At 38.0% G+C, this 26989-nt stretch overlaps 1 protein-coding gene across 1 annotated transcript in view; it reads right to left on the reverse strand.

Moving 5' to 3' along the window:
• The window catches only part of LRGUK (leucine rich repeats and guanylate kinase domain containing), a 126326-nt gene that overhangs the window by 50869 nt on the left and 48468 nt on the right, over positions 1 to 26989 (reverse strand). The window contains exon 12 of the mRNA XM_044678025.1: positions 24757 to 24852. Coding sequence (XP_044533960.1) covers positions 24757 to 24852 — 96 coding nt within the window. The remainder of the gene's footprint in view (positions 1 to 24756; positions 24853 to 26989) is intronic.

Raw genomic sequence — 26989 nt, forward strand, 5'->3', positions numbered from 1 at the left:
AATTGATATTTAGTGAAATGAAGGACTTTTAAGCATTCCTGATGAAAAGACCAGAACTGAATAGAAAACTTGACATTCAAAGACAAGACTAGTGAAGCATAAAAAGGTAAGCATGAAAAATAATCAAAAGGATCTCAATAAAGTTATAATATTTACATTTCTATATCAGATGATACTAACTCCTAAGATCTTTAGTTTTATTAGAGTAGCTAAAGAAAAGAATTTAGACGGAGGACATATTCGGATGTGAGTTGGTTAATCTGAAAAGATCTCATAAAAAAATTAAGTGGTAAGAAAGAGAAATGCACTGGGAGAAAGGGGAAGAGAGAGGTAAAATGGGAAAATTTTTTTCTATCATAACAAAAGCACACAAAGAAGAGCTTTGACAGTAGAGGGGGAAATAGACGTAGAGGTAGTGGGCAAGGCATGAACCTCATCATCAGAATTGGTTCAAAATGGGAAGAATACACACACAAACACGCACATGTATACTCAGCTGTATATAGAAATGTAATTTATCCAATAGGAAATTAGGAGGGGAAGAGGATAAGAGAAAGGGGCTGAGGAAATGACATAAGGGAAGACAGATTAAGGGAGGCAATAGTTAGAAGCAAAATAGACTTTGGAGGAGAGACAGGATAAAAAGAGAGAGAAAAGAAGAACAGAAGAAAGTGGAATGGAGGAAAACATAGTAATCATAATTGTGAAAGTGCTCACCCATAAAATGCAAGTGAATAACAGAATAGATTTGAAACTAGACTCCAACAATTTGTTGTTTATAAGAGACACACTTGAAACAAAATACACATACATAATGAAGCTAAAGGGCTAGAGCAGAATCTAATATGCTTGAAATAAAAATTTTAAAAAGGCAAATACACCATATTGTCAACATTCACTGGATTATGGAGAAAGCAAGGCAGTTTCAAAAAAACATCTATATCTGCTTCAATAACTATACTAAAGCCTTTGACTGTGTGAATCACAACAAATGTGGCAAGTCCTCAAAAAGATGGGAGTACCAAATCATCCTACGTCCTAAAGAAATTGTATGTCGGCCAAGAAGTAACAGTCATAACCAAACACAAAAACCTGATTGGTTTAAGATTGGGAAAGGAATACAACAAGGCTATATATTGCCACCTTATTTATTTAACTTATGTGTGTAGTACCTCGTGCAAAATGCCAGGCCAGATGAATAAAAAAGCTGGAATTAAGTTGCCAGGAGAAGTAACAACAATCTCAGAGATGCAGACAATACCACTCTGGTGGAAAAGTGAAGAATTAAGAAGCCTCTTGATCAGGGTAAAAGAGGAGAATGTAAAAACTGGCTTGAAGCTTAAAAAAAAAACTCTAAGAACTTGGCAACTGGTCCCATCATTTCCTAGAACATAGAGGGAGAAAAAATGGAAAGAGTGTCAGATTGTATGTTCCTGGGCTCAAAGATTGCCATGGACTGTGACTACAGTCATGTAAATAAAAGACCCTTGCTCCATGGAAAGAAAGACATGGCAATTCTGGACAGCATGCTAAAAAGCAGAGACATCACCTTGCTTACAAAGGTTTGTAGAGATAAAGTTTTTCCAGTTTCAATGTATGGCTGAGAGATTTCAAATATAAAAAAAACCCGAACACCACAGAATCAATGCTTTTGAATTACGGTGCTATAGAAGATTTTTGAGGGTTCCTTGGACAGCAAGGAGATCAGATCAATACTAATTCGAATTATTCCCTGGAAGGACAAATACTGAAGTTGAAGCTTAAATACTTTGGCCACATAATGAGAAGACAGGACTCATTGGAATAAACCCTGGTGCTGGGAAAGATTAGAAGGCAAAAGGAGAAGGGAAAAGCAGAAGTTGAGATGAAATATGTGGAAAAATGAACATCAACTTAGATTTCAAAAGATAGGAAGATAGAAGGACTTGATTTGCTATGGTTCGTGGGGTCACTAAGAGTCAGACATGACTGAATAATAACAATAAGTAATCATGATCTGAGACAAAGCAAAAGCAAAACCAGAATTAATTTAAAAGGGATAATCAGGAAAATTAATATTTTGCTAAAAAGTACCATAGGCAATGAATTAATATAAAATATTTTTATAGCAAGTTTCTGTGATAAAGACCTCACTTCTCAAATATATATATATATTGAGTGCAGAAGTGAGTGAAATTTATAAAAAATAAGAGCCATCCCCCAATTGACCAATGGTCAAAGAATATAAACAGGAAGTTTTCAGAAGAAACCAAAACTACTGTCAGAAATATCAAGAGCTTCAAATCAATCTTTTGCTAATGTCTCTGATTTTTTATGAGCCTCCATGTTCTCCAGGCCCATATCTAGCAGCTGAGCATATCTCACCCAATCAAATGTACTGAGAGCTTGGCATAACACTGGGACAATGCTGCTCCACCCCACATGGCCAAAAAGTTTCCCACTTTGCCACTACTCTCATCCCAACATCTCAGACAATGCTGCTGTCGTCCATCTGTTGTTGTCAAAACCACTGGACTAGCTCACACCAATCAGTCTGAATGGCTCCTGAGGTTGGGCAAGCACCTGCAAGAACCACATTAATCATATCCCGGTCATAAGTCCTTGATATGAATAGACTCTTTGATGCTGTGGAAATTCTGACTTGTTCAGACTTTGCAATTGTTGCTACAACCTACTTCTTTCTTTGTCTTGTCACAGTTACCTATAACAAAGCTAACTCTTGAGTGTCTTGGGCTTGGTTCTAGGACAGACTCCAACACATTGCATCTAGTTTTTCCTCTTCCAATGGAATAAAGAAGCTTTTTGTTTAGAATTTTGTGAACTCTGTTACTTTATTTTCTAGAGTTAATATCACCTAAAAGATCAAAAAATGCTTTATATCATTATTGATTAAAGAAAGGCAAATTAAAACAATTCTGAGGTATGACCTCACAGTATTGAAATGGCAGAAGAGGGAAAAAGGTACACCAAAAAACTGTTGGTGGAGTAGTGAACTGATCTAATCCTTCTGGAGAGCACTTTGGAATTGTGCCCAAATTGCTATAAAACTGTGATACCCATTGACACAGCAATACCACTACCACATCTGTTTCACAAAGAGATAAAAGAAAAATGAAAAAGACCTCTACATACAAAGCAGGCTGTTTTGTGGTGGCAAAGAACTGGAAATCAGAGGGAGGGTCATCAATTAGGGAATGACTCAACAAATTGTGGCACATGACTGTGATGGAGGGCTATTGTGCTTTAAGAAATGAGGAAGGGAACAATTTCAGAAAAACATGACAATCTTATATAAGCTGATGCAAAGGATAGTGAGAAGAACCAGTAGATAGGTCATTGTGCACAGTAGCGCCAATGTTGTAATGAGGACCAGCTGTGAAAGACTTGATTTTTTCCTTATCAAAACAGTGACCCCAAGACAATTTCAAAGGACTCATGATGAAAAAATGCTATCCATCTCCAAAGAAAGATGAACTCTGAGTGCAAATTGAAGCATAATTTTCTTACTTTTATTTTTCTTGCTTTTATTTAAATATAGCTAACATGGAAATATGTTTTGCATGATTTTACATGTGCAATTGATATCACTTATCTTTTCAGTGAGTGGAGAAGAAGAGAATTTAGAACTCAAAATTTTAAAAGAATGTTTAAAATTATATATATACGTATATATATTAAAACAGTATATAGAGAAATCACATAAAGAAACCCTGGTCCATCTCTGAGAAGAATACAAAGAATGCTCATAGAACTATCTCTGCCAAAACCCAAGACTATGTTTTTCTAGGAGTTTATCTCAGAAGATCACTCAGTTGGCTATAGTGTTCAGTCCTGCATCCTTGGGATACTTTAAGAGTTTCTGGGGAATTTCTATATGGGTGACAAGAATAGCTAATTAGACTCAGGAGTAACAGAGCTAGGGTCTGTATGGTCAGTTAGTAGGGACACCTAACTCTCACATCAATTCCCTATATTGCAGCTATTGGCTAAACTTCACATCCTATAAAAAGGTCTTAGAAATAACATATAAACTAGAAGAAATCAGAATGGACTCCTGATTACCTACTCCCTTTGTGACCTTGAGTTGTCACTAAATCTTCCTGGGTATCAGTTTCTTCAACTGTAAAACTGGTTGGGGAGGAAGAATGAACCAGATGATAACTTCAGACCACCTGGTCCAACATCTTCATAGCTGAAACCCATAAAACCCATAAAGGTGGAGTGATTTTCCCAAGGACACAGAGACAGTAAGCACTGGAAGCAGGATTTGTGCTAGAGCCCTTTGACTCCAAGGCCAGGGCCCTTTCCATATGGCCACACTCTTTCTCGGTCCTATGGGTAATATCTGGTCTGAAAATAGAGCCCACATCTGATAGAGTCGATTTTTCAAAAAGTCTGATTCTCTATTCTTTCCTTTTGAGACTATTCTGTATATTTTAAATTAAGGTATGAATAGATTTGAAGTTAATCATCTCGTCTGAAGTCAGATTCTCAACTAGGGGAGAAAGGGAAGCGTCAATCTTATAACACGCTTGGCATCAAAAGTAAGAACTTATGAGAACCTGGAAGAAAATCTTTTTTCTTTTTAGTTTTGTCTTCTATGCATAAATGACAAATAGATGGTTCCTATTTAAAGAACAGAGCTAGTCTCTTCACCATAGAAACCAAAGACAAGGGGATCATGTAAATGATTTATCGCTGGTACTAGAGCTTCCCTGCAACACTAAATAATAATAATAATAATGGTAACTAACATTAACATTATGCTTTAAGGTTTTCAAATTGCTCTCTCGAGCTTTACAACAATCCTGAGAGTTAGGTGCTATGATTGTCTCCACTTTACAAATCATCTCCATTTAACAGAGTCCCTTTGGATATGATAAGTAACTATATGCCACTGGATATCTGACTGATAGACTAAAGACTCCAGATATTCCCCACACATATTCTTCAAATCCAGTGACACTGGCCTCCTGGTTCTAGGAACAAGAACTCTATCTCTTGACTCTGGGCATTTTCTCATATTTGAGAATGCTCACTTTCCTCAGGACTTTTCTCATTTCCTCAACTCCCACCTAAAATCCCATCTTTTACAAGAAGTCTTTCCCAAACCCTGGTGCCATAATGGATGGAGTACTGGGTCTGGAGTCAGGAAGGACTGAGTTCAAATGTAGCCTCAAAGACTATCTATGTGACCCTGGGGAAGCCACTTAACCTCTTTGCTTCAGTTTCCTCAAATATAAAATAGGGATAACAATATCATCTACTTCACAGTGAGGCTCAAATAATAACTGTACAGTCCACAGCATAATGCCTGACACGTAATATGAACTATATAAGTGTTTATTCCTCCTCTTAATTACTTATCCCTCTTAATCATATTATTATTATTTCTAAGTAAATTTCTAGAATGAATTCTAATTCTAATTCCTAAAACCCTTTGTTAATTATTTCCTAGTTATCCTGTATAGAGCTTGTTTAGTATATATTTGCTTGCATGTTATCTCCTTCATTAGATTGTAAACTCCTTGAGGTCAAGACTCTCTTTGGCCTCTTTTCATATTTTCTGTGCTTAGGGCAGCCTGCTATTTGGTTTCTCTGCTACAACTATAGTCTACCCACCCTCCACTCACCTGTCAAAGTGATCTTTCTGAAGTGCAGACCTGACCTCCCCATTCAATAAACTCCAGTGGCTCCCTACCACCTCCAGAACCAAATGTAAAACCCTTTCTTTGGCATAAAAGCCCTTCATAATCTGTGTACCATCATCCCTTTTACCATTTTTCTAGTCTTCTGACACTTTATGTGCCTGACACTTAGAAGGCATTTACTAAATATTAATCGACAGATTCTCAACTTTCACAAAACCTGATCTACAAAAATCTGAGTTTAAAGTATGATTAGAAGGGAATTTAATTCAACTGAATCCAGTGTATATTAAGCACCTGTGTCCCAAGGCACAACAAAAAGATGAAAAACAGTTCTTGCCCTCAAGAGCTTATATTCTACCAAGAGGAAGCAATATGTATACAGAAAAATAAATGTAAAATAAATATGAAGTAATTTTTTTCATGGGATGAATGAGAAAAGATCTCTTTTAGGAGGTAATACTAGAACTAAACCCTGAAGGGGATTAGAAGTTGCAAAAGGGAGAAGTAGGAAGGAAGGATATTTTAGGCGTCAAAGGCACAAAAATGGAAGATGGAACGTTACATAGGGATAATATCGAGTAGGTCAATTTGGGCTGGATCCTAGAGTACATGATGAGGAGTCAAAAAGGTCTAAATTGGTGTGGTTGTAGTATGAGAAGAGAGAAAGGGAGGAATCTGAGACATGTTGGGATGGGAGTAGTGGCAAAGTGGGAAACTTTTTGGCTATGTGGAGTGGAGCAAAGAATCAAGGGTAGGCTTCAAGGTTATGAACATAGTTACTAAAAACATGGTGGTGCTAACCAGTAGCCAGTAGATCATGAGAGACTGGAAATCAGGAGAAAGATAAGGTTGGATTATGGACATTTAAAAGTCATCTGCATAGGGGGCAGCTGGGTAGCTCAGTGGATTCAAAGTCAGGCCTAGAGACAGGAGGTACTAGGTTCAAATCCGGCCTCAGACACTTCCCAGCTGCGTGACCCTGGGCAAGTCACTTGACCCCCATTGCCCACCCTTACCACTCTTCTGCCTTGGAGCCAATACTCAGTATTGACTCCAAGACGGAAGGTAAGGGTTTAAAAAAAAAGAATAAAAGTCTACTAGTTTCTTTTTTAAACCTTTCCTTTCTCTCTTAGAATCAATACTAAGAATTGATTCCAAGGCAGAAGAGTGGTAAGGGCTAGACAATGGAAGCTAAGTGACCTGCCTAGTGTCACACAGCTGGGAAGTGTCTGAAGCCAAATTTGAACCTGGGACCTCCCCTTTCCAGGCCCGACTCTCTATCCACTGAGCCGCCTAGCTGCCCCTAAGCCTATTACTGTTCTGCATCTTTCCTCCATTTTGTGGCTAAACTCCTTGAGAAGGCCATCAACCACTGTTGACTCCACTTCCTTTCCTCTCTTATTTCTCTGCAGTCTGGATTCCAACCTCATTGTTCAACCAAAATGGCTCTCTCCTAAGTTTCCAATGATCTCTTAATTGCCAAATCTAATGGCCTTTTGTCAGAATTTATCCTTTTTTGACCTTTCTGTAGCCTTTGTCACTATTGATCACTCTCTTCTCCTTTATCTTCTGTCTCTCTAGTTTTCTTGACCCTTCTTTATCTTGGTTCTCCTCCTACCAATCTGACTACTCTTTAATTTCCTTTGCTTGTTCTTCATCTAGATTATGCCTAATAATGGTGAATATCTCCCAGAGCTCTGCCCTGGACCCTCTTCTCTTCTCTATACTATTTCACTTGGTTATCTTCTCAATTGTCATGGACCTAATAATCACCTCTGTACTGATGATTCCCACATCTACCTATTTAGCCCTACCCTCTCTACTTGACTTTCAATCTCATATCTTCCATTACCTACTAGACATCTTAAACTGGATATCCCATAGATATCTAATTCAACACATCAAAAACTGAACTCATTATCTTCTCTCCCTAATGCCCATTCCTCTTCTAAACTTTCCTATTACTGCCACAGATATCCAACCTCCTACTCACCCAGGCTTGCCATTTAGGTGTCATTCTCAATTCCTCATTCTCATCCCCTACTCCCAAGTTTCTAAGGCTTCTCAATTTTACCTTTGTAACATCTCTAATGCGTGTCTTCTTCTCTCCTCTGACACTACCATCAAAGTGGTGCAGATTCTCATCACTTATATCACAATACCTCAAGTATTGCAATATTGCCTACTATTTAGTCTCCCTGCTATCAAAGTAATCTTTTTGAAGTGCAGATCTGACTGTGTTAACCCCAGCCCATTCAATAAACTCTAATGGCTATCTATTACCTCCAGAATCAAATATAAACTCCTCTCAATGGTATACAAAGCCCTTCATAATCTGGGTACCACTATCCCTCTCACCACTTTTATGGTCTTCTTACATTTTATTTTCCTCCATATACTTTGAGATTCAGTGATACTGTCCTCCTTGCTATTCCTTAAACAAAACACTCCATCTCCCAAAACGTACTTTGTAAATTTTTCCTTGCCTTTCCTAGATGTATGGAATTCTTCTTCTCTTCATCTTCATTTCCTGCTTCCCTAACTTCCTTTTAAATCTCAACCAAAATCCCACATTCCACAAGAAGCCTATCCTGATTCCCCTTCCTGATAGTGCCTTTTCTCTGTTATGTCCAAATTATTCTGTATATAACTTGTTTGTATATAGTAGCTTATATGTTGTCTCCCTTATTAGAATGAAAACTCCTTGAGAGCAGGGAATTGTCTTTTGCCTGTCTTTGTATTCCTAGCATTCCTAGTTCCTGGCACATAGTAGCCACTTAATAAATATTTATTGACTGACTGATTGCCCACATGACAAATGCTCAAGGGATATAGACAGAAGGGTTGTCAAGAAGAAAACAAAACTATCTATGACCATAAAAAATGCTCCAAATCCGTAATAATTAGAGAAATACAAAATAAAGCAATCATGAGGTTCCATGTCACACCCATCAGATTAGCAAAGTTTCTAAAAAAAGGAAAATGACAAATGTTTGAGGAGTTGTGTGAAAATGGGCACATTGTTGTATTGTTGATAGAGCTATGAATTACTACAATTATATTGCAAAGCAATTTGAAATTATGTCAGAAATGTAACTAAACAATACATATACTTTAACCTAGCAATGTGTAAAAGAGAAAAAGTCTTATAAGTATAAAAATATTCATAGCAATTCTTTTTTGTGGAGGCAAAACACTGGAAATGAAGTGGAAGCCATCAGTTGGGGAGTAATTGAATTATGGCTATACAAATGTGATGGAATACTCTTGTGAAAAATAAAAAAGGAGATAACTTCAGAGAAACCTGGGAAGACTTGTATGGGTTGATGCAGAGTAAAGTGGGCAGAACCAAGGGAATAACGTACATTAACACTATAAAAATGAACAATTTTGAAAGACTGGAAAATTCTTATTGATGCAATTATCACGATTCCAGAGGACTACATATGAAGAATTCTACTAATTTCCTGAAAGAGAGGCGATGCATTAATGTATAGAAGAAGACAAATATTTTAGACATGGCCAGCATTTGCTTGATATGCTGATTTCAAGGGTCTGGGTTTGGGGCTTTTTTGTTTGCTTGTTTTATCTTTTTTTCTTTCTGGGATGTGACAGGGAGGAAAAAATAAATGCTTGATAAGTTAAAAAATGAAATTTAAATCTAAAAGTTTGAGTCAAGGTCTTCTTCTGAGAGTGAGGGGGAAATGAATGGTATAGGTGGTTTAAGAAAAGAAGTCTTGAGATAGAAACATTAAGGGGATTATGAGGACCAATCATATAAGAGTAAAGGGATTAATGTGTGAAGAAGTGAGAGTAGAATGAAGATGGGACAACAAATTTGTAGTGGACACAGTTGATTTCTAGTACTTTCCAGTATCACAGAAACAAGACTGTTATTATGGATTTAAAACAATGTTGTAATTTTGAAAAAGATCAATAGCAAAAAAATGTAATTTTGGGAAACAGCTCAAAGTCATTTGGAGCCAAGTCTGATGAATGAAGTGGGTCATCAGGCTTAGTTTACTTTTGTTTTGAATCAGAAACTACAACTGAAAAGTAGCAGTTTTCTTGTGTCATTCATAAACTTACTTCTAAAGGCAATTTCAAAAAGATAGTTCTAAAAATGCTTATAAGAAATAGCTTAAATGATTACATTAAGTCCATAGCTTCTTAAGGTGACTGCTTTGGAAAGGAAGTGTCTGCAAATTAAAATAACTCTTAGATACCACTTCACTGTCTATCAGATTGGCTAACATGACCAAAAAAGAGAATGATCAATGTTGGAGGGGATTGGGAAAATTGGGTCACTAATACACTGTTGTTGGAACTGTAAACTAATACAAGCATTCTAGAGAATAATATGGAACCAGGCTTGAAGGATCATAAAACTATACATATCCAGCTATACTGCCACTGGGTTTCCATCCCAAAGAAATCAGAGGTAAGGGAAAAGGACCTAACTGTATCAAAATATTTTTAGCAGTTCTCTTTGGAGTGGCAAAAAATTGGAAACAGAGGGATTGTCTATCACTTGGGGAATGGATAAACAACTTGTGGTATATAGTTGTAATTATTATTTTTATTCAAAACACCTATCTTCTGTCTTAGAATCACTACTGTGTATTGGTTCCAAGGCAGAAGAGTAGTAAGGATAGTTAGTAGTAAGAGCAATAAGGGTTAAGTGACTTGCCCAGGGTCACATAGCTAGGAAGTATCTGAGACCATATTTGAACCCAAGACTTCCTGCATCTAGTCTTGGCTCTCAATCCACTGAGCCACCCAGTTGTCCCGTTGTAAGGGATTATTATATATATATTTTTTAAACCTTTGTACTTCGGTGTATTGTCTCATAGGTGGAAGATTGGTAAGGGTGGGCAATGGGGGTCAAGTGACTTGCCCAGGGTCACACAGCTGGGAAGTGGCTGAGGCCGGGTTTGAACCTAGGACCTCCTGTCTCTAGGCCTGACTCTCACTCCACTGAGTTACCCAGCTGCCCCCAGGGATTATTATTTTACCCCAAGAAATGACAAGCAGGATGAGTTTAGAGTAACTGGGAAAGACTTATATAAACTAGTACAAAGCAAAGTGAGCAGAGCCAGAAAAACAATATATACAGTAATAGAAATATTATACAATGATCAACTCCGAAGAACTAAACCATTATTGGCAAAGCAAGTTTCCAAGATATCTACAAGGGACACATGATGAAAAATGCTATCCACAGGCAGGGAAGGAGCTATTGGAATCTGATTGCAGATCAAAGCACGCCATCTTCCATTTTCTTTCCTTCATGAGTTTTTTATTGTATGTGTTATATATCTTTTATTCTTACATGAGCAATACAGAAATATATATTGCATGAAAGCCCTGACACAACCTACATCTGATGATTTACTGCCAAGGGGGAAGAGAAGGAGGGAGAAAATCAGAATATTAAAATGTCAAAAAATAATTGCTAAAAATTGTTTCTACATGTAACTGAAAAATGAATATTTTAAAAAAGAATGTGTCATTCAGATATATACATTCTAGTATATTTGTTTAAAAATATGAACCCCATTATTTTACAATTTGATAGAATTGTAAGTTAATAAGCACTTACTAGCATTAGTGATACAAAGGCAAAAATATAAACCTTCTGCTCAAAGAACTCATTTTAATGGGAGAGATAACATGTACATAACTAGATATATGTAAGAGTAAATGGAAAGTTATTTCAGAAGGTAAGGAACTAGTAGTAGATAGAATCAGAAAAGAATTCCTGCAGGAAGTAGGATTTGAACTGATTCTCTTTTTTTTTTAAACCTTTATCTTCTATCTTAGAATCAATACTGTGTATTGGTTCCAAGGGAGAAGAGTGATAAAGGTTGGGCAGTGGGGGTTAAGTGACTTGCCCAAGATCACACAAGTCTGATTTGAACCCGGGACCTCCCGTCTTTAGGTCTGGCTCTCAATCCACTAAGCTACCTAGTTGCCCCCTTGAACTGATTTCTGAAGGAAGCCAGGTAAGTGAGTAGGTAGGAGTGAGGAAGAAGAGCATTCATGCATGGGAAGATGACCAGTGCAAAGACACAGAGATAGGAAATGACATCATGTAGGAGGAACAGCAATAAAGTCAGTGACCCTGAATTGTAGAGAGACTAGAAGTAATTGTAAGAAGACTAGAAAGGTAGGAAGGGGTCAGGTTGTGAAGGACTTTAAAAGTCAAGCAGAGGACTGTATATTTGGTCCTGGAGGTAACAGGGAACCATTGGAATTGATTGACTTGGGGTGAGAAGTGCTGTGATCAGACCTGACCCTCAGGAAAATAAATTTGACAACAGAATGGAGGATAGGTTAGGTAAAGAATGATTCGAGGCAGGAAAGCCAAGCATAACTGTTTTAATAGTATAGATATGTATATTGGTGGAGGGACAGTACCAGGGTTTCAGCTAGGTGAGTGATGATAAGGGGATATAAATGAGATGCTCTGAAGGTAGTCTGTGAAGAGGAATAATCAGATAAGAAAGAGAGAGAAGTGTGAGGTGAACAACAGTGTTAGAGGCTGTAGAGAGGCCAAGAAAGAGGAGGATGGAGAGAGGACCATTAGATTTGATAATCAGAGATTAGTCACTTTGGAGAAAGCAGTTTGGGTTGAATGATGATGCCATAAGCTAGATGTAGAGAGTCAAAAGAGTGAGAGAAAAGGAAATTCAAGGCATGGTCTCCTCAAGGGGTTTAGCCACGAAAGGTTGGAAAGAGATGGGACGACAGCCATTGGGAATGGATGAATCAAATGAAAAAGATATCGGTATTTGTAGGCAGCAGCAAATCAGCCAGTAATGGGCAGAAAATTAGAGAATGTGGTTATGATAGAGGCAGCAGTTTGCTGGAGAGGGGATGGAATGGAATCAAAAGTGCATATAGGGGGCAGCTGGGTGGCTCAATGGATTGAAAGCCAAGCCTAGAGATTGGAGGTCCTGGGTTCAAATTTGACCTCAGACACTTCCTAGCTCTGTGACCCTGGGCAAGTCACTCATCCCCCATTGCCTAGCCTTTACAGATCTTCAACCTTGGAACTAATATGCAGTATTGATTGTAAGACAGAAGGTAAAGGCTTTTAAAAAAGTGCAGGTAGACAACTTTGTCTCGACAATGAAAGAGGCCATGTATTCATATGAGACAGCAGTAATAGAGATAGTGATATGATATAAAGAAGAGAGAAGGGAGAGCTCTAGATGATTGGCCTGAATTTTTTTCAGCAAGATGAGAGGGGAAAGAATTGGGGGAGGAGGTGCCATCCTGCTGAGGAGGGATGAAAAAGTTTGGAATAGTTGCTCTGGCATGTGAAACAGCAAATCGATTAGGGAAGTATAAAAAAATTTGCTGTTTTCAAAGATGGGAGAGATAAAATGGAGAGTACTTACTTGCATTAAAAAATGACTCACAGCAGGAAATATTTTTAATAGTAGAAATCTTCTAGTGTATTTAAAATATGATTTGATTTACATGCAAATTTTCAGTAACATTATCTTCTACATAAACTTGGGCACTTCTATGAAGTCTTTTAGGGCATGATGCAGGACCTATCAATAGCATCCCCAAGCTGAAGTTCAAGATTTTATTTATGCATACATTATGGTAGTCAGTCAAGAAGTACATAAAAAAATTTTTTATTTCATTTTACATTCCCATTGCTGAGTACAGTGCCTGGCACATAGTCAGTGCTTAATAAAAAGTTTGTTGACTGACTAATATAGCACACTTCAGACATGGGATTTTAAAAAGAAAACATTGTTCTTTGGAATCACTCTCCCACATACTATCAGCTTTGTAGCTTCTAATCCACTAGAAGACTATGTTGGCATACCAGCACAACCAGATGCCAAGGGCAAAATTCACTCAACCACCCAATGATCTTATTGGCATGATACCAAATATCTCCTAGCATATTACCGTGTTTTGCATTCAACAAATATTTGCTGAATAAATTTAACAACTGGCTTAATTAATTTCCTCCCCACATCCCATCAATTTCTTATTTTGGCATCGCGTAGATGTGGCCTAATTGACCTCAGATTCCTAACTGAAGAGAGAAGGGTGGCATTAATAGTGAGTTGTTTGATCAAATAAGCAAAAAGGAAAAAAATACCTAAAAGAAAAATGTTTTCTTAACATCTGACCTTCACATTTCTGCTTAATTCCAGTTTCTTTCATTTAAAGATAAAAGGTTCTTGGGGAAAAGGGCTATTTAGCCTAGTGACCTTTCTGCCTCTCTGACACCTTAAGAGTTATAGAAGGGTCATTGTTGTTGCCTGAAGCAGGTCTCTTCATGATCCAATTTAGAAAAGAATTTTCATGATCATTTCCTCTCTAATGAATAAATGGAAGTATTTCAGGGTGCTAACAAAAGTCCTTCCTGCTTGTACTCTGCTTTCCCAGAATCCAAGATTAGTTGGGTTTGATGTGAAGCAAATTAACGTACTGAACTCATCTGCTGGACTTCTTTGTCCACCATGAGCTGCTTAGCAGTAATAAGTCCTTGATAGGATCATAGCTTTAGAGTTGGAAGGCGACATCACAGAGGCCATTGAATCCAACCCTTCAATTTTATGGATGAGGAAAATGAAGTCTAGGGTGATGAAGTGAATATTATTTTAGCAACCTGGTCAGGTCGGCTTGACTCTTTAGAGTCCCTCCAACTACACTGTTTCATGCCTTCAGAAAGGAACAAGTTTATGGTCCCTGTACTTGTCCTGCCCACATCTTTTCACTCTGTGGCACTGCTTGTTTGGGAGTTGCCTCTTCTTTAAGCCGCAGGGTTGAGTTAGGTTTTGGTGTTATGATTGCCCCTGGAATGAAGCTTTCCTTTTTGGTGTCCTGCTGATTGGACTGATGGCTAGTTTGGGTGAGTAGCAGTGCTCTCTTCCTGTGATGAACATGCAGAAGTTTCTTGACTCTGGGCTATCCCATTTTTTCGAGTTCTTTCTTTGATTTTCTATTGCTTAGCAGAAGATGCGCTGTCTTTATGAGATGCTGTGGCATGCTCCTTGTTCAGGATGGTCCCTTTTTTTTAAACTTGTGCCTCTTTGGCTGACTGCTCATTCTCTGGGGGCTCTGCTAAGGTCTCTTTGGTCTCAGATTTCCTCCTTTTATAGACCTGTCCTCTTTTTACTGCTTGTTCCTTTGCAACTAAATTGTCCTCCTGTGCAAAGTCTGACAAAATTCTTTTGTCCCAGAGAAATCTGTTTTTATGAACTTGTCCCTCCTGAGCTGATTACTGGTTGATAATTGGAAGCTCACTGGCATCATGGGATAAGTTTTTAGCTTTCTCTCTCTTTGGGGATGACCCCCTTTTTAAGCGCTTTTACCTTTGGAATCATCTCATTTTTGGAAAGCTTGGCAGGAACTTTTTTGCTGGAATGAGAAACTTTTTGAGTTTTGACTTCCTGTAACTGGTTGTCACTTCCTATAAATGATTCTGATTGGGATGGTTCTGGAACTTCTGATGCAGGGGTTTCCTCGTCCTGATTCAACTTGGAGCCTTTAGGTGAGCTTGGGTTGGTGGGATTCTGTTCATTATGGACTCCTGATTCTAAACTTCTCTTTTTAAGCTTTGCTGGTCCTTTAGCTGTGTCTCTTTTGAGAGAGGAGGGTTTTTTGGCTTTCACCTGCTGATTTGACTCCTGATTTGGCAGCTTGTCTGTAATCTTCTTATTGGAATTCAACTCTCTTTGTTGAACCTTTTTTTCTTTTCTCTGTCTATGGGCTTGAGTTTGTTGGAGCTCTGAGAAGGGAGTAGGGAGGTGAGGAAGTTTAATTTGATGAGCCTCTTCCTCTTGGGCCAAATTGGGACTATGATGCAGTTGTGATTCAGGTTGGGGAGGGCTGATGAGAGGGAGCTTTACCTCGCTGTCTTTCTCTTCCTGAGTTTTCATGGAATTATCAGGGGGAGTTAAGTGCATATTCTGTGAAGGATTGGAACTGAGAGGGCTGATGGGAGGAAGTTTGACTTCTCCTTCCTGTGATGGTTGAGGCCTGGGAGAAGGAGTTATGTTTTGGTCTGCCATTTGTTCTAGGGCAGATTCCCGGTTGGGTGACCTGGGGGATGGTCTCCTACTTTGGAGAGGAGCTAACATTCGTGGCTGTGGCAGCCTGGTAGGAGCCCACTTGTTTGGAGGGAGCAATGAGTTTGGGGCATCCTTTTCTTCAGTCTGTTTTTGACTTTTTGGCAGATTTTCAGGGTAAGGGGTATCAACTCGAACGACTTCTGTTTTATGGGTTTCTTCTTCTAAAGGCACCTGAGGCTCTCTGGGAGATGAGTCAGAATGGGAAGGACTGGAATGAGGGAGTTTTACTTCACTCACTTCTTCATTTTGGACAGTTTGAGTATTAGGTGGTAGGTTTGGTTCAGATTCTTTTGGAAGTTCATCTTTGTTGACTTCCTTATTCTGAGCAGTCTGAGAACTGGAGGGAGATGAGGCCGAGTTCTTTGGAGGCTCAGAATGAGTGAAAGGAACTTTGGCCTCACCAGATTCCTCATCCTGGTCTTCCTGAGGGCTATGGGATGGAGGTAGATCTGAGCTTTGGTCAATCTCTTGCTGGGACCCGACATTTTTTGCTTCATTTTGGAGTGGCATGAGCTGGCTTTCAAAGGAGTCTGTCAGATGGGTTACTGGTTTCTTATCAGGACTATTCCTGTTAGAATTGCTATCTGATTTTGGAACTCCTGCTCCAGGAGTTAGGGCTAAATCTTGGAGCTCTGTGGACTTAGGATGGTTATCAGCTTCCTTGTCTTGGGCTGATTGGGGAACATGAGGTATATCTGGGCTGGAATGTTGTGAAGCCTTCTGATTGTTGGAAGGGACTTCTAGTCTATCGGTTTCTCCCTCCTGAGTCATCTGGTGATTCTGGGCAGGAGTAATGTTCTGATTTTCAGGCACCTTTTCATGATTTTCTACCCCAAAGGGAAATTTTTCTAAAACACCTTCTGTTTCCAGTTTTGCCAAACGCCTTGGGGATGGAATTAGGTATGATGGCAGCCCATTGAGAGTCCTCCCACTGGAGGGTGGCCCTGCTTTAATATAAACAGAAGTTAGCTTAAAAACAAAGCCATAGGAACACATTATAATTACAGACATTCCAATAATAGTAGGACCATTCTTCCACCTGTATACTTAGGTTCTTAAAAAAAAATCTAAAATTAGAAATACCGACAAAAATTAACACTGAATTTAGAAAAATAAAGATGTCTATTTATATGCACAAATGTCAAGTACACTTTTAGAAATGGCTAGGAAATTTTTCCTAGGAATCTTAAAAGGATAAGATTTCACAACCTTGAAAGGAAGAAGGGAGCAGTCATCACTTAATCTATTGACCTGCAGGTATCATAAGATGTATATCTGAGCTAGAAGAAGTCATAATATAAAGCATAGATGTTCAAGTCCCAAATACTTCAACCTCAAATATATAACTTCGGTTATGGCTTTCAGTGCTACCACTGATATTCACAAGAGACCTTTTGCTGGCCTCTATAGGGAAATGGTTTGCATTCCCCTTTCTCTTAAAGTCAATCCTGATATCCAGAGTAGCACTTGAAAACCACCAGTAATAACAATGGGGTCAATAAAGAGTCCTTCAATCATCATGACAACGGTTATTGTAAGGGGCTTTTGATTCATAGAGAAAAGTCCTATGACTGAGATTATTTGCAGATTCCAAGTTTAGTATAGGAAACCATGACAAAGTGGTGATCTTATAGCCATTCTTGGATATTACTCCTATTAAGATCCAGTTGCTAGGATCCAAATCTGAATTAGAGAAAAATCAGAGATTTCGATACAATTTGGAGGTTCTATAGCTAGAGAAGATCTGAGATGTTTATTCAAGAGCTATATGATACTGAGACTGATCAAGGCCTAGGAATCCCAAAGCAAAAATTACTTAGCACTAGAACTACCTACTCCTCCAAAGCAGTAAAAAAAAACTTTGGTTAAATTGAATCTCAGGGGTGTATTGAGGTTCTCTGTCTCTCTCTGTCTCTCTGTATCTCTCTTTCCTTCTCTCTCTCCTTCTCCTTCTCTCCCTCCCCCTTCCCTTTCTCCTTCCCCCCTTCTTTCTCCTCTTCCCCCCACTGTACACATATGCTCACACACACTATATGAGCTGGTGCTGATGTATTCTTAACTTTATTTATTATTATTATTTAATTCTTCAAGTAGTAGAAGTTAAAGAAGAATTACTATTTTGTACTTGTTTCTTCTCAAAAGGAGGAATAAGTTGCTGACAAAGAAATGACAGTGACCATTCCATCTTGAAATTTGTAACAAAGGAAGAGAGAAAATCTGGGGAAAGTCTGATCCACAATCTTGTGAAGAAAATATATTTCCAAGGTTTCAGAAGAGGGAAAGCTAATATCTACTGGCCTAAAAATGACTAATATGGGAAAATGTTTTATATGATTGCATACATAAAATCTATATCATATTGTTTATCATATCAGGGAGAGAGGAGTGGAGGGAATTTAGGAGGGAGGGAGATAATTTGGAACTCAATTTTTACAAATAGTTAAAATTATTTTTACATGTAATTGGGGGAAAATATTTTTAAAAAATTTAATGGTCCATTGGCCTAAAATTCTACTGGGGAAATCATCTCAAAAAGAAAGGGAAGCTTTTGAGAGTCAAATTCTGAAGAAAAGAGTAGAAATTATTCCAATGTGAAGGAAAAGGAAGAACTATCTAAAAAAACCTGTATGGCTACACAGCAACATCACTTTTGGGGAACAATGAGAAGCAGAATGAAGGTCATCCACTCCACTTCCATTTTGCTAAGATATTTGGATGATTTACATCGACTCAGACTAGGGAATAGGGGAATGAGAATAGTTAAAAGTAAGGCATTCAGGGGGCAGCTGGGTAGCTCGGTGGATTGAGAGCCAGGCCTAGAGACAGGAGGTCCTAGGTTCAAATCTGGCCTCAGACACTTCCCAGCTGTGTGACCCTAGGCAAGTCACTTAACCCCCATTGCCTACCCTTACCATGGAGCCTTGGAGCCAATACACAGTATTGACTCCAAGATGGAAGGTAAGGGCTTAAAATTTTTTTTAAATAAAATTAATGCATTCATCCTAAGTAAAATATTAAATTTAGTTTAAGGAATGGCAACTGAGATAGGAATAGAGTAATTCAAAAGAAAAAACTCTCAGCTTTTTCAGTCTTTCTTGATATGTATGTAGAAGCTGAAAGAGCCTCTAACACTATAAGCTAAAAGAGCTGATACCTTCTTCCTAATGTGTGGAATAGATTTCATAACAATTTCAAGTTATCCATAAATCAAAGATGGCAGCCAAGAGCAATACAATAAAGAACTATCAGAGAGGCATTTTGATGAAGAACCAACAAATGTCAAGGAGTACCAGCTGATCAAAGGATCATACATAGATCTAGAGCCAGAAGGAACCTTTAAGGCCCTATTCTTTCCCAGTCAAAAGATCAGAGGGGCACATATTTAGAATTGGATGGGACCTTAGAGATAATCTAATAATCATTTTACAAATGAGGAAACTGAAGACTAGAAAAGTTAAATGTCCAGATAACATCATCAAGCACCATGGATTCTTTCTTTAAAAAGTATGAAAGATGGAAGCAAGGGCAGTTAACAGAAGAGGAATACAAAAGAGAGCAGCACAGTCCTTTAAGAAGAGTATTAAAACTCAGATTGAGATGAAATTGGCAATGGATGTTAAAAACAACAACATATGTTGGTTCAAGAGAAAAATAAAAGGAAGGAATGGACTTGTCTGGTGTATATGGGAAAATAATAGATACCAATGGAAAAGTAAAACTATTTAATTCACTTGACACCTATTTTCTCCTCCAAGAAGAGGCAGCATCATGTAATGAAAAAAAGTGGATTTGAAGTCAGGTGACCTGAGTCAGAATCCCACTTTTGTCACCTTTGTGTGACCTCTTTAGGCCTCAATTCCCTTATCTGTAAAATAATGATTTTAGATTAGATAATTCCTTATAGTTCTAAATGAAAGTTTAATCATTACACTGGGAAAGAATGGAGCTAAAATCCTTCATGAATAAGGCTATGATAAGATAGTACTTAGCTACCTTCAGTAAGCTCTGCTGATCTGGCTTCAGCAAAGGGCACTTGTTCTGTTATCTGTGATACATGAACAATCAAAGAGAATGGGAAGGGTACTACTGAAGGAGTGAAAACAGGCAGATAATGGTGTGATTTTCAGTAAAAGGAAAAAGACAAGAGTCGAGAAACCTAAGCTGACAAAATTGATTTTGATTTTTTTTTTTAAACCCTTGTACTGCAGTGTATTGTCTCATAGGTGGAAGATTGGTAAGGGTGGGCATTGGGGGTCAAGTGACTTGCCCAGGGTCACACAGCTGGGAAGTGGCTGAGGCCGGGTTTGAACCTAGGACCTCCTGTCTCTAGGCCTGACTCTCACTCCACTGAGCTACCCAGCTGCCCCCCTTGATTTTGATTTCTGAAAGAATTCTAGAATATGTTATTAAAGGAATGCCATGGGATTGTTCAGAGAAGAAAGCAATGCTTTCTAAGAGCCAGCTAGAAACAGGAAGACCTGGGTTCAAATCTAGCTTCTGATTTGAGCAAAAGGTTTCAGCAAAAGTTTCTTGTGCTAGGCTTTTGGATAACTTTCAGAGATTCTGAATAGGGTTATAGTTAGGTGGTTCTGAACTTTTTGAATAACTACATACAAAGAAAATAGGCATTGCCTGGTGTAGTGGTACATGCCTATATTTCTAGCTACTGACTAGAATGAGACTGGCAGATCTTTAGAGCTTTAGTGGGCTAAGTCAATCAGGTATCCTTAAATAAGTCTGGCATCCAAATGGTGAGTCTTCAGGAATGAGGGAGGCACCAAATTGCTTAAGGAGGGATGAACTGACCTAGGTCAGAAACTGTATAGGTCAAGGCTCTCTTGTCAATAAGTAGTGGGATCTTGCCCATGATGAGTCCCTAGCACTTCCAACCTGGGCAAGAAAGAGAGACACACAATTATTAAATGGAAGGAAGGAAGGAAGGAAGGAAGGAAGGAAGGAAGGAAAGATAAAAGGAGGGAGAGAGGGAGGGAAGGAAGGAGGAAAGGAAGGAGGGAAGAAAGAGGGAAGGAAGAAGGGAAGAAAGAGGGAAGGAAGAAGGGAAGAAAGGAAGGAAGGAAGGAAGAAAGGAAGGAGGGAAGGAAGGAGAGAAAGAAGGAAGGAAGAAAGGAAGGAGGGAAGGAGAGAAAGAAGGAAGGAAGGAATGAAGGAATGAGGGAAGGAAAGAAGGAAGAAGGGAAAGAGGGAGATAAAGAAGGAAGGGAGAATGTTGTTGAATTGTCAACTCAATATGAGTTAGCTATAAAATAAAACAACATAAAAATCCTAATGTTTTCAACTGCATTAAAAAAGTTGTAGCATATAGTGAGGGAAACAATAATCCATTTGCCAGAAATAAAAATCAGTTTCATCAGCTCAAAGTTTCTAGACTCTTTTTATTGAAAATTAAACCATTATCTGTTCCCCCCTCCCCAAATTCTAAGAGTTTATCATTTCAAATCTGGCCTCAGACACTTCCTAGCTGTGTGAGTCACTTAACCCCAGTTGCCTAGTCCTTACTGCTCTTTTGCTTTTTAACCAATGCTTATATTGATTCTAAGGCAGAAAAAAAGGGTTATTTTGCGTTTTTTAAGAGCATATCATTTTAAGAAATCACATTATATTTTATAAATATTTTTTCAATTGATGACAGAGATTTTACACCAACCTCATCTGTATTGCTTTACATATATATTTTTATTCGTTTATTTAATGAATACAAATAAGTACAATACAATATATTATTAGAAAGACCAAATAATCATTGTTTATCATCTTTAGGCCCTTATTACAATGCACAAGTGTGAGGTAGGAACTTCTAGGAGGGCCTTATGGAGTTGATATTAATTAGCCTTCTCTCATAAGTCCAATGAGTTTATTAGATGAGCTAATTGTTGCCTTGGAAGGCAAGGAAAATTTGCCCCTGTAATATGAGATAGTAGGGAGGAAGATAAAGGGGAAGGAAGTATGGTAGTAACAAGCTGTTAGCCAAAGGAGAATTGGCCAAATGTAGATAATGGCTAAGAAGAGCAGGACCAAGTTGGGGCCTCTGTGCTCTAGCAGAGTTAGAGAATTATGAGTTTTTGATGAACATCATTTATCTCCAGAGCCAGTTATTCATTATTTAAAGCACTTAAGATACTTTAATGAGATGAATCAGACTCATTCTTCTATTTTGGTGAAAAGAGCCCAAACTCTCTCCATGAATAAGAATGTGCAATTTTTGATATGCCACTTTCTGACCTAGTTCAAAACCTTCAGCTGTCCCACCCCCATTCTCTGGCTTTATTAGTTTATAATAATCTAGAGACATCAAATCAACTCTTTGGTTGGTTTTTCATTCTGAATCATGTTTTACACTTAGAATGTTATTTAGAAGAATGTTATCTTCTCACTGAGTCAATTGTTCAAAGGCTCCTTTGGAACCATGGATTCTGTCTGCCATGTAGAGAAACAAGCAGAGAAATACATATACGCACATGTATATATGATGAGAGAGCATCTGAATCCCCTGAAATCAAGGCATGTGTAGCCTCAGAGAACATATATTTAACTCACTTTAATTACTTTCATAGCAAATATTTTTAGGCCTTTGTGCTATGAGAATTTGTTTGGTTTAAGGATTTCTTGGACCAGTTGAGCAAAAAGAAAGAAAGAAAACTCTGTATTTAGATAATGTAACTGTTCAAAAGATAGAAAAGTTGGTTATCTTACTACATTTCCAATTAAATATTTTATCCATGACTGAAAGGGTGTGGTCAAAATCTTAGTCTTCTCTGCTTAGAACAGATGGACAACCCAGTTTAAAAAAAACCTCAAACTTTCTAACTACTATCGCTGATAAACAAACAGGATTTGATTTGCTACTCATCATAAGTGATCAGTATTAAATAATAATTGCTGACAATTTTAATGCTTTACAATTTACAAAATATTTTACATGCATGAGCTCTCTTGATTCTCACAACACCCCTGTGAGGTAGGTAATACAAGTATAATTAACTTCATTTTACAAAGGAGAAAACTAGGTCTTAATGATCATCTAGTCCAACCAGTTTTGTTTTGTTTTGTTTTTTAAAGAAGAGGAATCTGGGGGCCAGAGAGGGAAAGGGACTTACATAAAGTCACATAGATATAATTTGTCCATTAGGTAAACCTTGTCTTCATTTTCAGTGCGTGACAGTGGCATAAGGTTGACTTCTGGGCCTCCAAGCAAAAAAGCATAGACAGGGGCCCTTTACCCTTTGCTAACTGAAAAATACAAAAATACCAGTTGAAAGGGTGTCTACTTCATGAGTTCTTTGAGATGTGGGGCCTACTTAGCATTTACACCTAAAGAGAAACAGGGAGAAAGCAGCTGGCCTGGGGCATCTCGTCCCTCTAACTCCAACTTGTTCTCTTCGACTTTGTCCACAAGCTTCTCATAGACTAGAGCCACATGACTAATTAAACCTTAACAACTATCTAGGTATTTCCTATAAATCTGAAGGTCAGTGAAAGTCAATACAAGAATCATCGAACCATAACATTTTAGAAATGGAAGAGACTTGGAGATTATTCAGTTCCTTCATTTTACAGCTAGGGAATCTGAGGCCCATAGAAGTGAAATGATTTGTTCTCTAACTGGGGAAACTGAAATACGAACCCAGATCTTCTGATTCCTGATCCAATGTTCTTTCTCCCATACCACATCATGCATAAATATTTTAAGGAACTTTAATAGTTCCTGAGAATATTCTATAAATAGCTGGGCTACTGTATTGAAGCCTTGGATATCTGCTTAAAATGTCAGGATCCCAAGTCTTAATAAGGTAGATGCCACTTTTATGCTCACTGATAATACATGTCTGCATTAGATGAAATAATTTCAAAAGAATGTCTAAATGGCTAGGTTTGGCTTACTTCTCTTCTTCATTCTTTAACCCATACTACATAGCCATCAAGGGCAGGCCAGTGCCTTATGAAAATGCTGCTTTACCAATTCCTAGAAGGGTTCTTCTCTGTTCTCCAATTTCTTCTAAAATATTCTAATAAACTCAACTGTCTGAGTACCTAGCAGAATTCCTGTTGTACTTTATATGCTGACTTAAACTTATGAAAATATTCACTCAAATGAATATTTTTCCACTGTAAAAGTTCTTGAAATTGGGAAGTGTTCCATTTTTTTAGGTATTAAGTAATAAATGATAGATGAAAGGCAAATCATTTTCTCTGTGAAATTCTTGAATTTTCTAATAATTTCCTAATATGTAATAATATTCCTAATATAATACTTTACCTCTCATATCGTGCTTTCAAGTTTTTCAAAGTACTTTTCTATTCATGATCTCATTTGACCCTCCTCATAACTCTGCGAGGCAGGCATTCCTTTTTTATATGTTGAGCCATTTGCCCAGTATCCCATGGCTTCCATTAGGGCTGAGGGACCAAAGCCTTCATTCCATTATACCCCCAATAGGTCAGCTATGGCAGACCAAGAAGAAGGGAGTGGTATAAAGGGAAGCAGGTATGACTGGATTACTGAGGAATACAAGTGTCATGCGGGAAAATACCTGGATTGTTAAGGAAGTGGGTTCCCTTTGAAGCTCACTTTTAAATAAAGAACTTAGATTTGGCAACAATCCACCATTGTACTATTCTGCATATTCCTCATGTGTTCCATTGGATTTCCATTATGACAGTGGAGTAAATCAGAATGAAAATCAATCCTTCTCAAAAATGGTAACTCAAATAGCATAAATGTTAAAAAAAAAAACACAATCACAACCCAAAAAAGCAATCTAGGAACTTGGCAGGGCAACTAACTTTCCAGAAATTAATGGACTTGCCCAACATCACTTGGGTTATGTGGTGGGGATTCATGTTGCAGTCCTAAAATTACAGAAAACTGCCTGTGATCTGAATACTTCTCTTAAAGAACTAGACAATTTTTGTTTGAAAAAGAAAACAAATCAGTACTGGCACCTAAGGGGTACAACTTGAGATGGTATTTATAGTACCTGTGATGTCAGACATATCCTTGCCAACTTGGTCAGATAAACCCAGGTATTCTTTAATGAGCTGGCACAGATCCCGATATGCAGTATTTAGATCATCTACCAGTAAAAGAGAGAATATATTTTAAGGCAAGAAACACATAAAAACAGTTAATTCTCAGTTATTAATGGTCATAGATAAGTAATATGAATATATTTGACAAATTTCAATCCAATGTTCTACCAAGTCTTCAGCCCAGTGGTTACTAAGTAATGATTAATAATAGTTAATAGTCTTTTTTTGCAAGGAAGAGGCACATCTATTATTTGAGGACCAGTCTAACTAATTTCCTAAAGACTCATCACCAGGTTAGCAGCAGTGATGAATTGGGGGTTCATGGCATATCACAATTCTACCCAGTTGATTTCTACTTTGATATATCTACAACATCTCTCACATTCGTCCCCTTCTCCTTATTCATGTTGTCAAAACTCAAATTCAAGCCATCATTTTTCTTCATTACTTTTCACTTAGATTATTAAAAAAATTTTTTTAAACCTTTAGCTTCTGTGTATTGGCTCCTAGGTGGAAGAGTGGTAAGGGTGGGCAATGGGGGTCAAGTGACTTGCCCAGGGTCACACAGCTGGGAAGTGGCTGAGGCTGGATTTGAACCTAGGACCTCCTGTCTCTAGGCCTGACTCTCAATCCACTGAGCTACCCAGCTACTCCCTCACTTAGATTATTAAGATAGACTCCAAATTGTTTTCTCCCATTCAAGTCCAGGCCATTCTTTTGCCTCCAATCTATTCTCCATTTGACAGATAAAGTGATTTTCTTAAAGTACAGGTATGACTATGTCTCTTCCTTGCTCAATAAACTCCAGCAGCTCCTTATTTCCTCTAACGCCAAATAAAAACTCTTGTCTATCATTTAAAGCCATTCACAATCTGACTCCATCCTACCTTATAAATTCCTCCCCTTCATGTACTTTTCATTCTAGCCCAACTGACCTTCTTGGTGTTTCTGATGTGACATGCCATCTCCCATTTTAATGACAATGATAGTGATAGCATTTCTATAGCACTTTAAAGTCTACAAAGCATTTGATGTACATTATCTCCTTTGATTCTCACGACCATCCTGGGAGGTAGAGGCTATCCCATTTTACAAATTAAAAAACTGGGGCAAACACAGGTTAAGTGATTTCCCCACATGGTCAGTAAGTGTCTCAGACTGGATTTGAACTTGGACCTTCTAATTCAAAAAGTCCTGCACTCTCTCCACTGGACAACCCAACTCCCTCTCAATTCTTTAGCATGGTCTGTCCTTTTTCCTCTTTACCTCCAGAGGCTGTGAGAACATCCTTCAAATCTCAAGTGAAACACCATCTCCTACAGGAGGCTTTGGCTAATCCCTCTAAGCTTTCAGGGCTCATCCCCAATATTTTCTTGTATTTATTCTATATGTGCACTTATATATGCACTCTTTTATACTAAGAGAATACAAGCTCCTTCATAACCCAGACTGTCTCATTCTTATCTCTATAATCTTAGCACCTACCACCATGTGTGGCAAATATTAAGTGTTTAATAAACACTTGCTGATTGACTACTTGATCTATTCAGACTGTTTTGCAAGATTAATGTCCTTGACATCATTTCCCCAAATGCAGTCCAATGCTTTCCTTCTTCTATTCAGTTCTGAGCATGGCCCATTTTCTGTCTACAGTGCCTATCCAAGAAATGTATACTGATGGATAACTCAATGGGCTACCTGTCCAAACATGAGTCTTGGGAGAATCTAAGCAGCCTGCATATTTCAGGCACTTAATTTTTTTTCTGTGTGGTCAATCCCTGTTGAGTTGTTAAGGATAGTAGGTGCTTAATAAATGCTTACTCCATCTCATTTTTTCCCTTCCCTTGTTTTATATTTTGTTCAACATAATGACCAAGGGATCATTGAATAAAGTTTTCTCTGCATTTGCATCTATTAATGAATCACATATACTATCAATATCAGCCCGGGACACATCTTATGGGAAACCAGCCTTTCAATTTGTATTTTGCTCTACTGGATCACTTTCTTTTTTCTTTTTAACATGAACAAATAATAAATAGATTCTATTTTCCACAACTCTCAGTCAACTGCATGATTGTGAAGGTGAAGACTGCTTTGGAGAATTACCTATAAATTCCTTTTTCCCTCTTCATATTTTTCATCAAGGATAGCCTCAGTGGAGGTATGAATGCATGAACT

The sequence above is a fragment of the Gracilinanus agilis genome, chromosome 5 (assembly GCF_016433145.1).
Source record: "Gracilinanus agilis isolate LMUSP501 chromosome 5, AgileGrace, whole genome shotgun sequence".
Lineage (NCBI taxonomy): Eukaryota > Metazoa > Chordata > Mammalia > Didelphimorphia > Didelphidae > Gracilinanus > Gracilinanus agilis.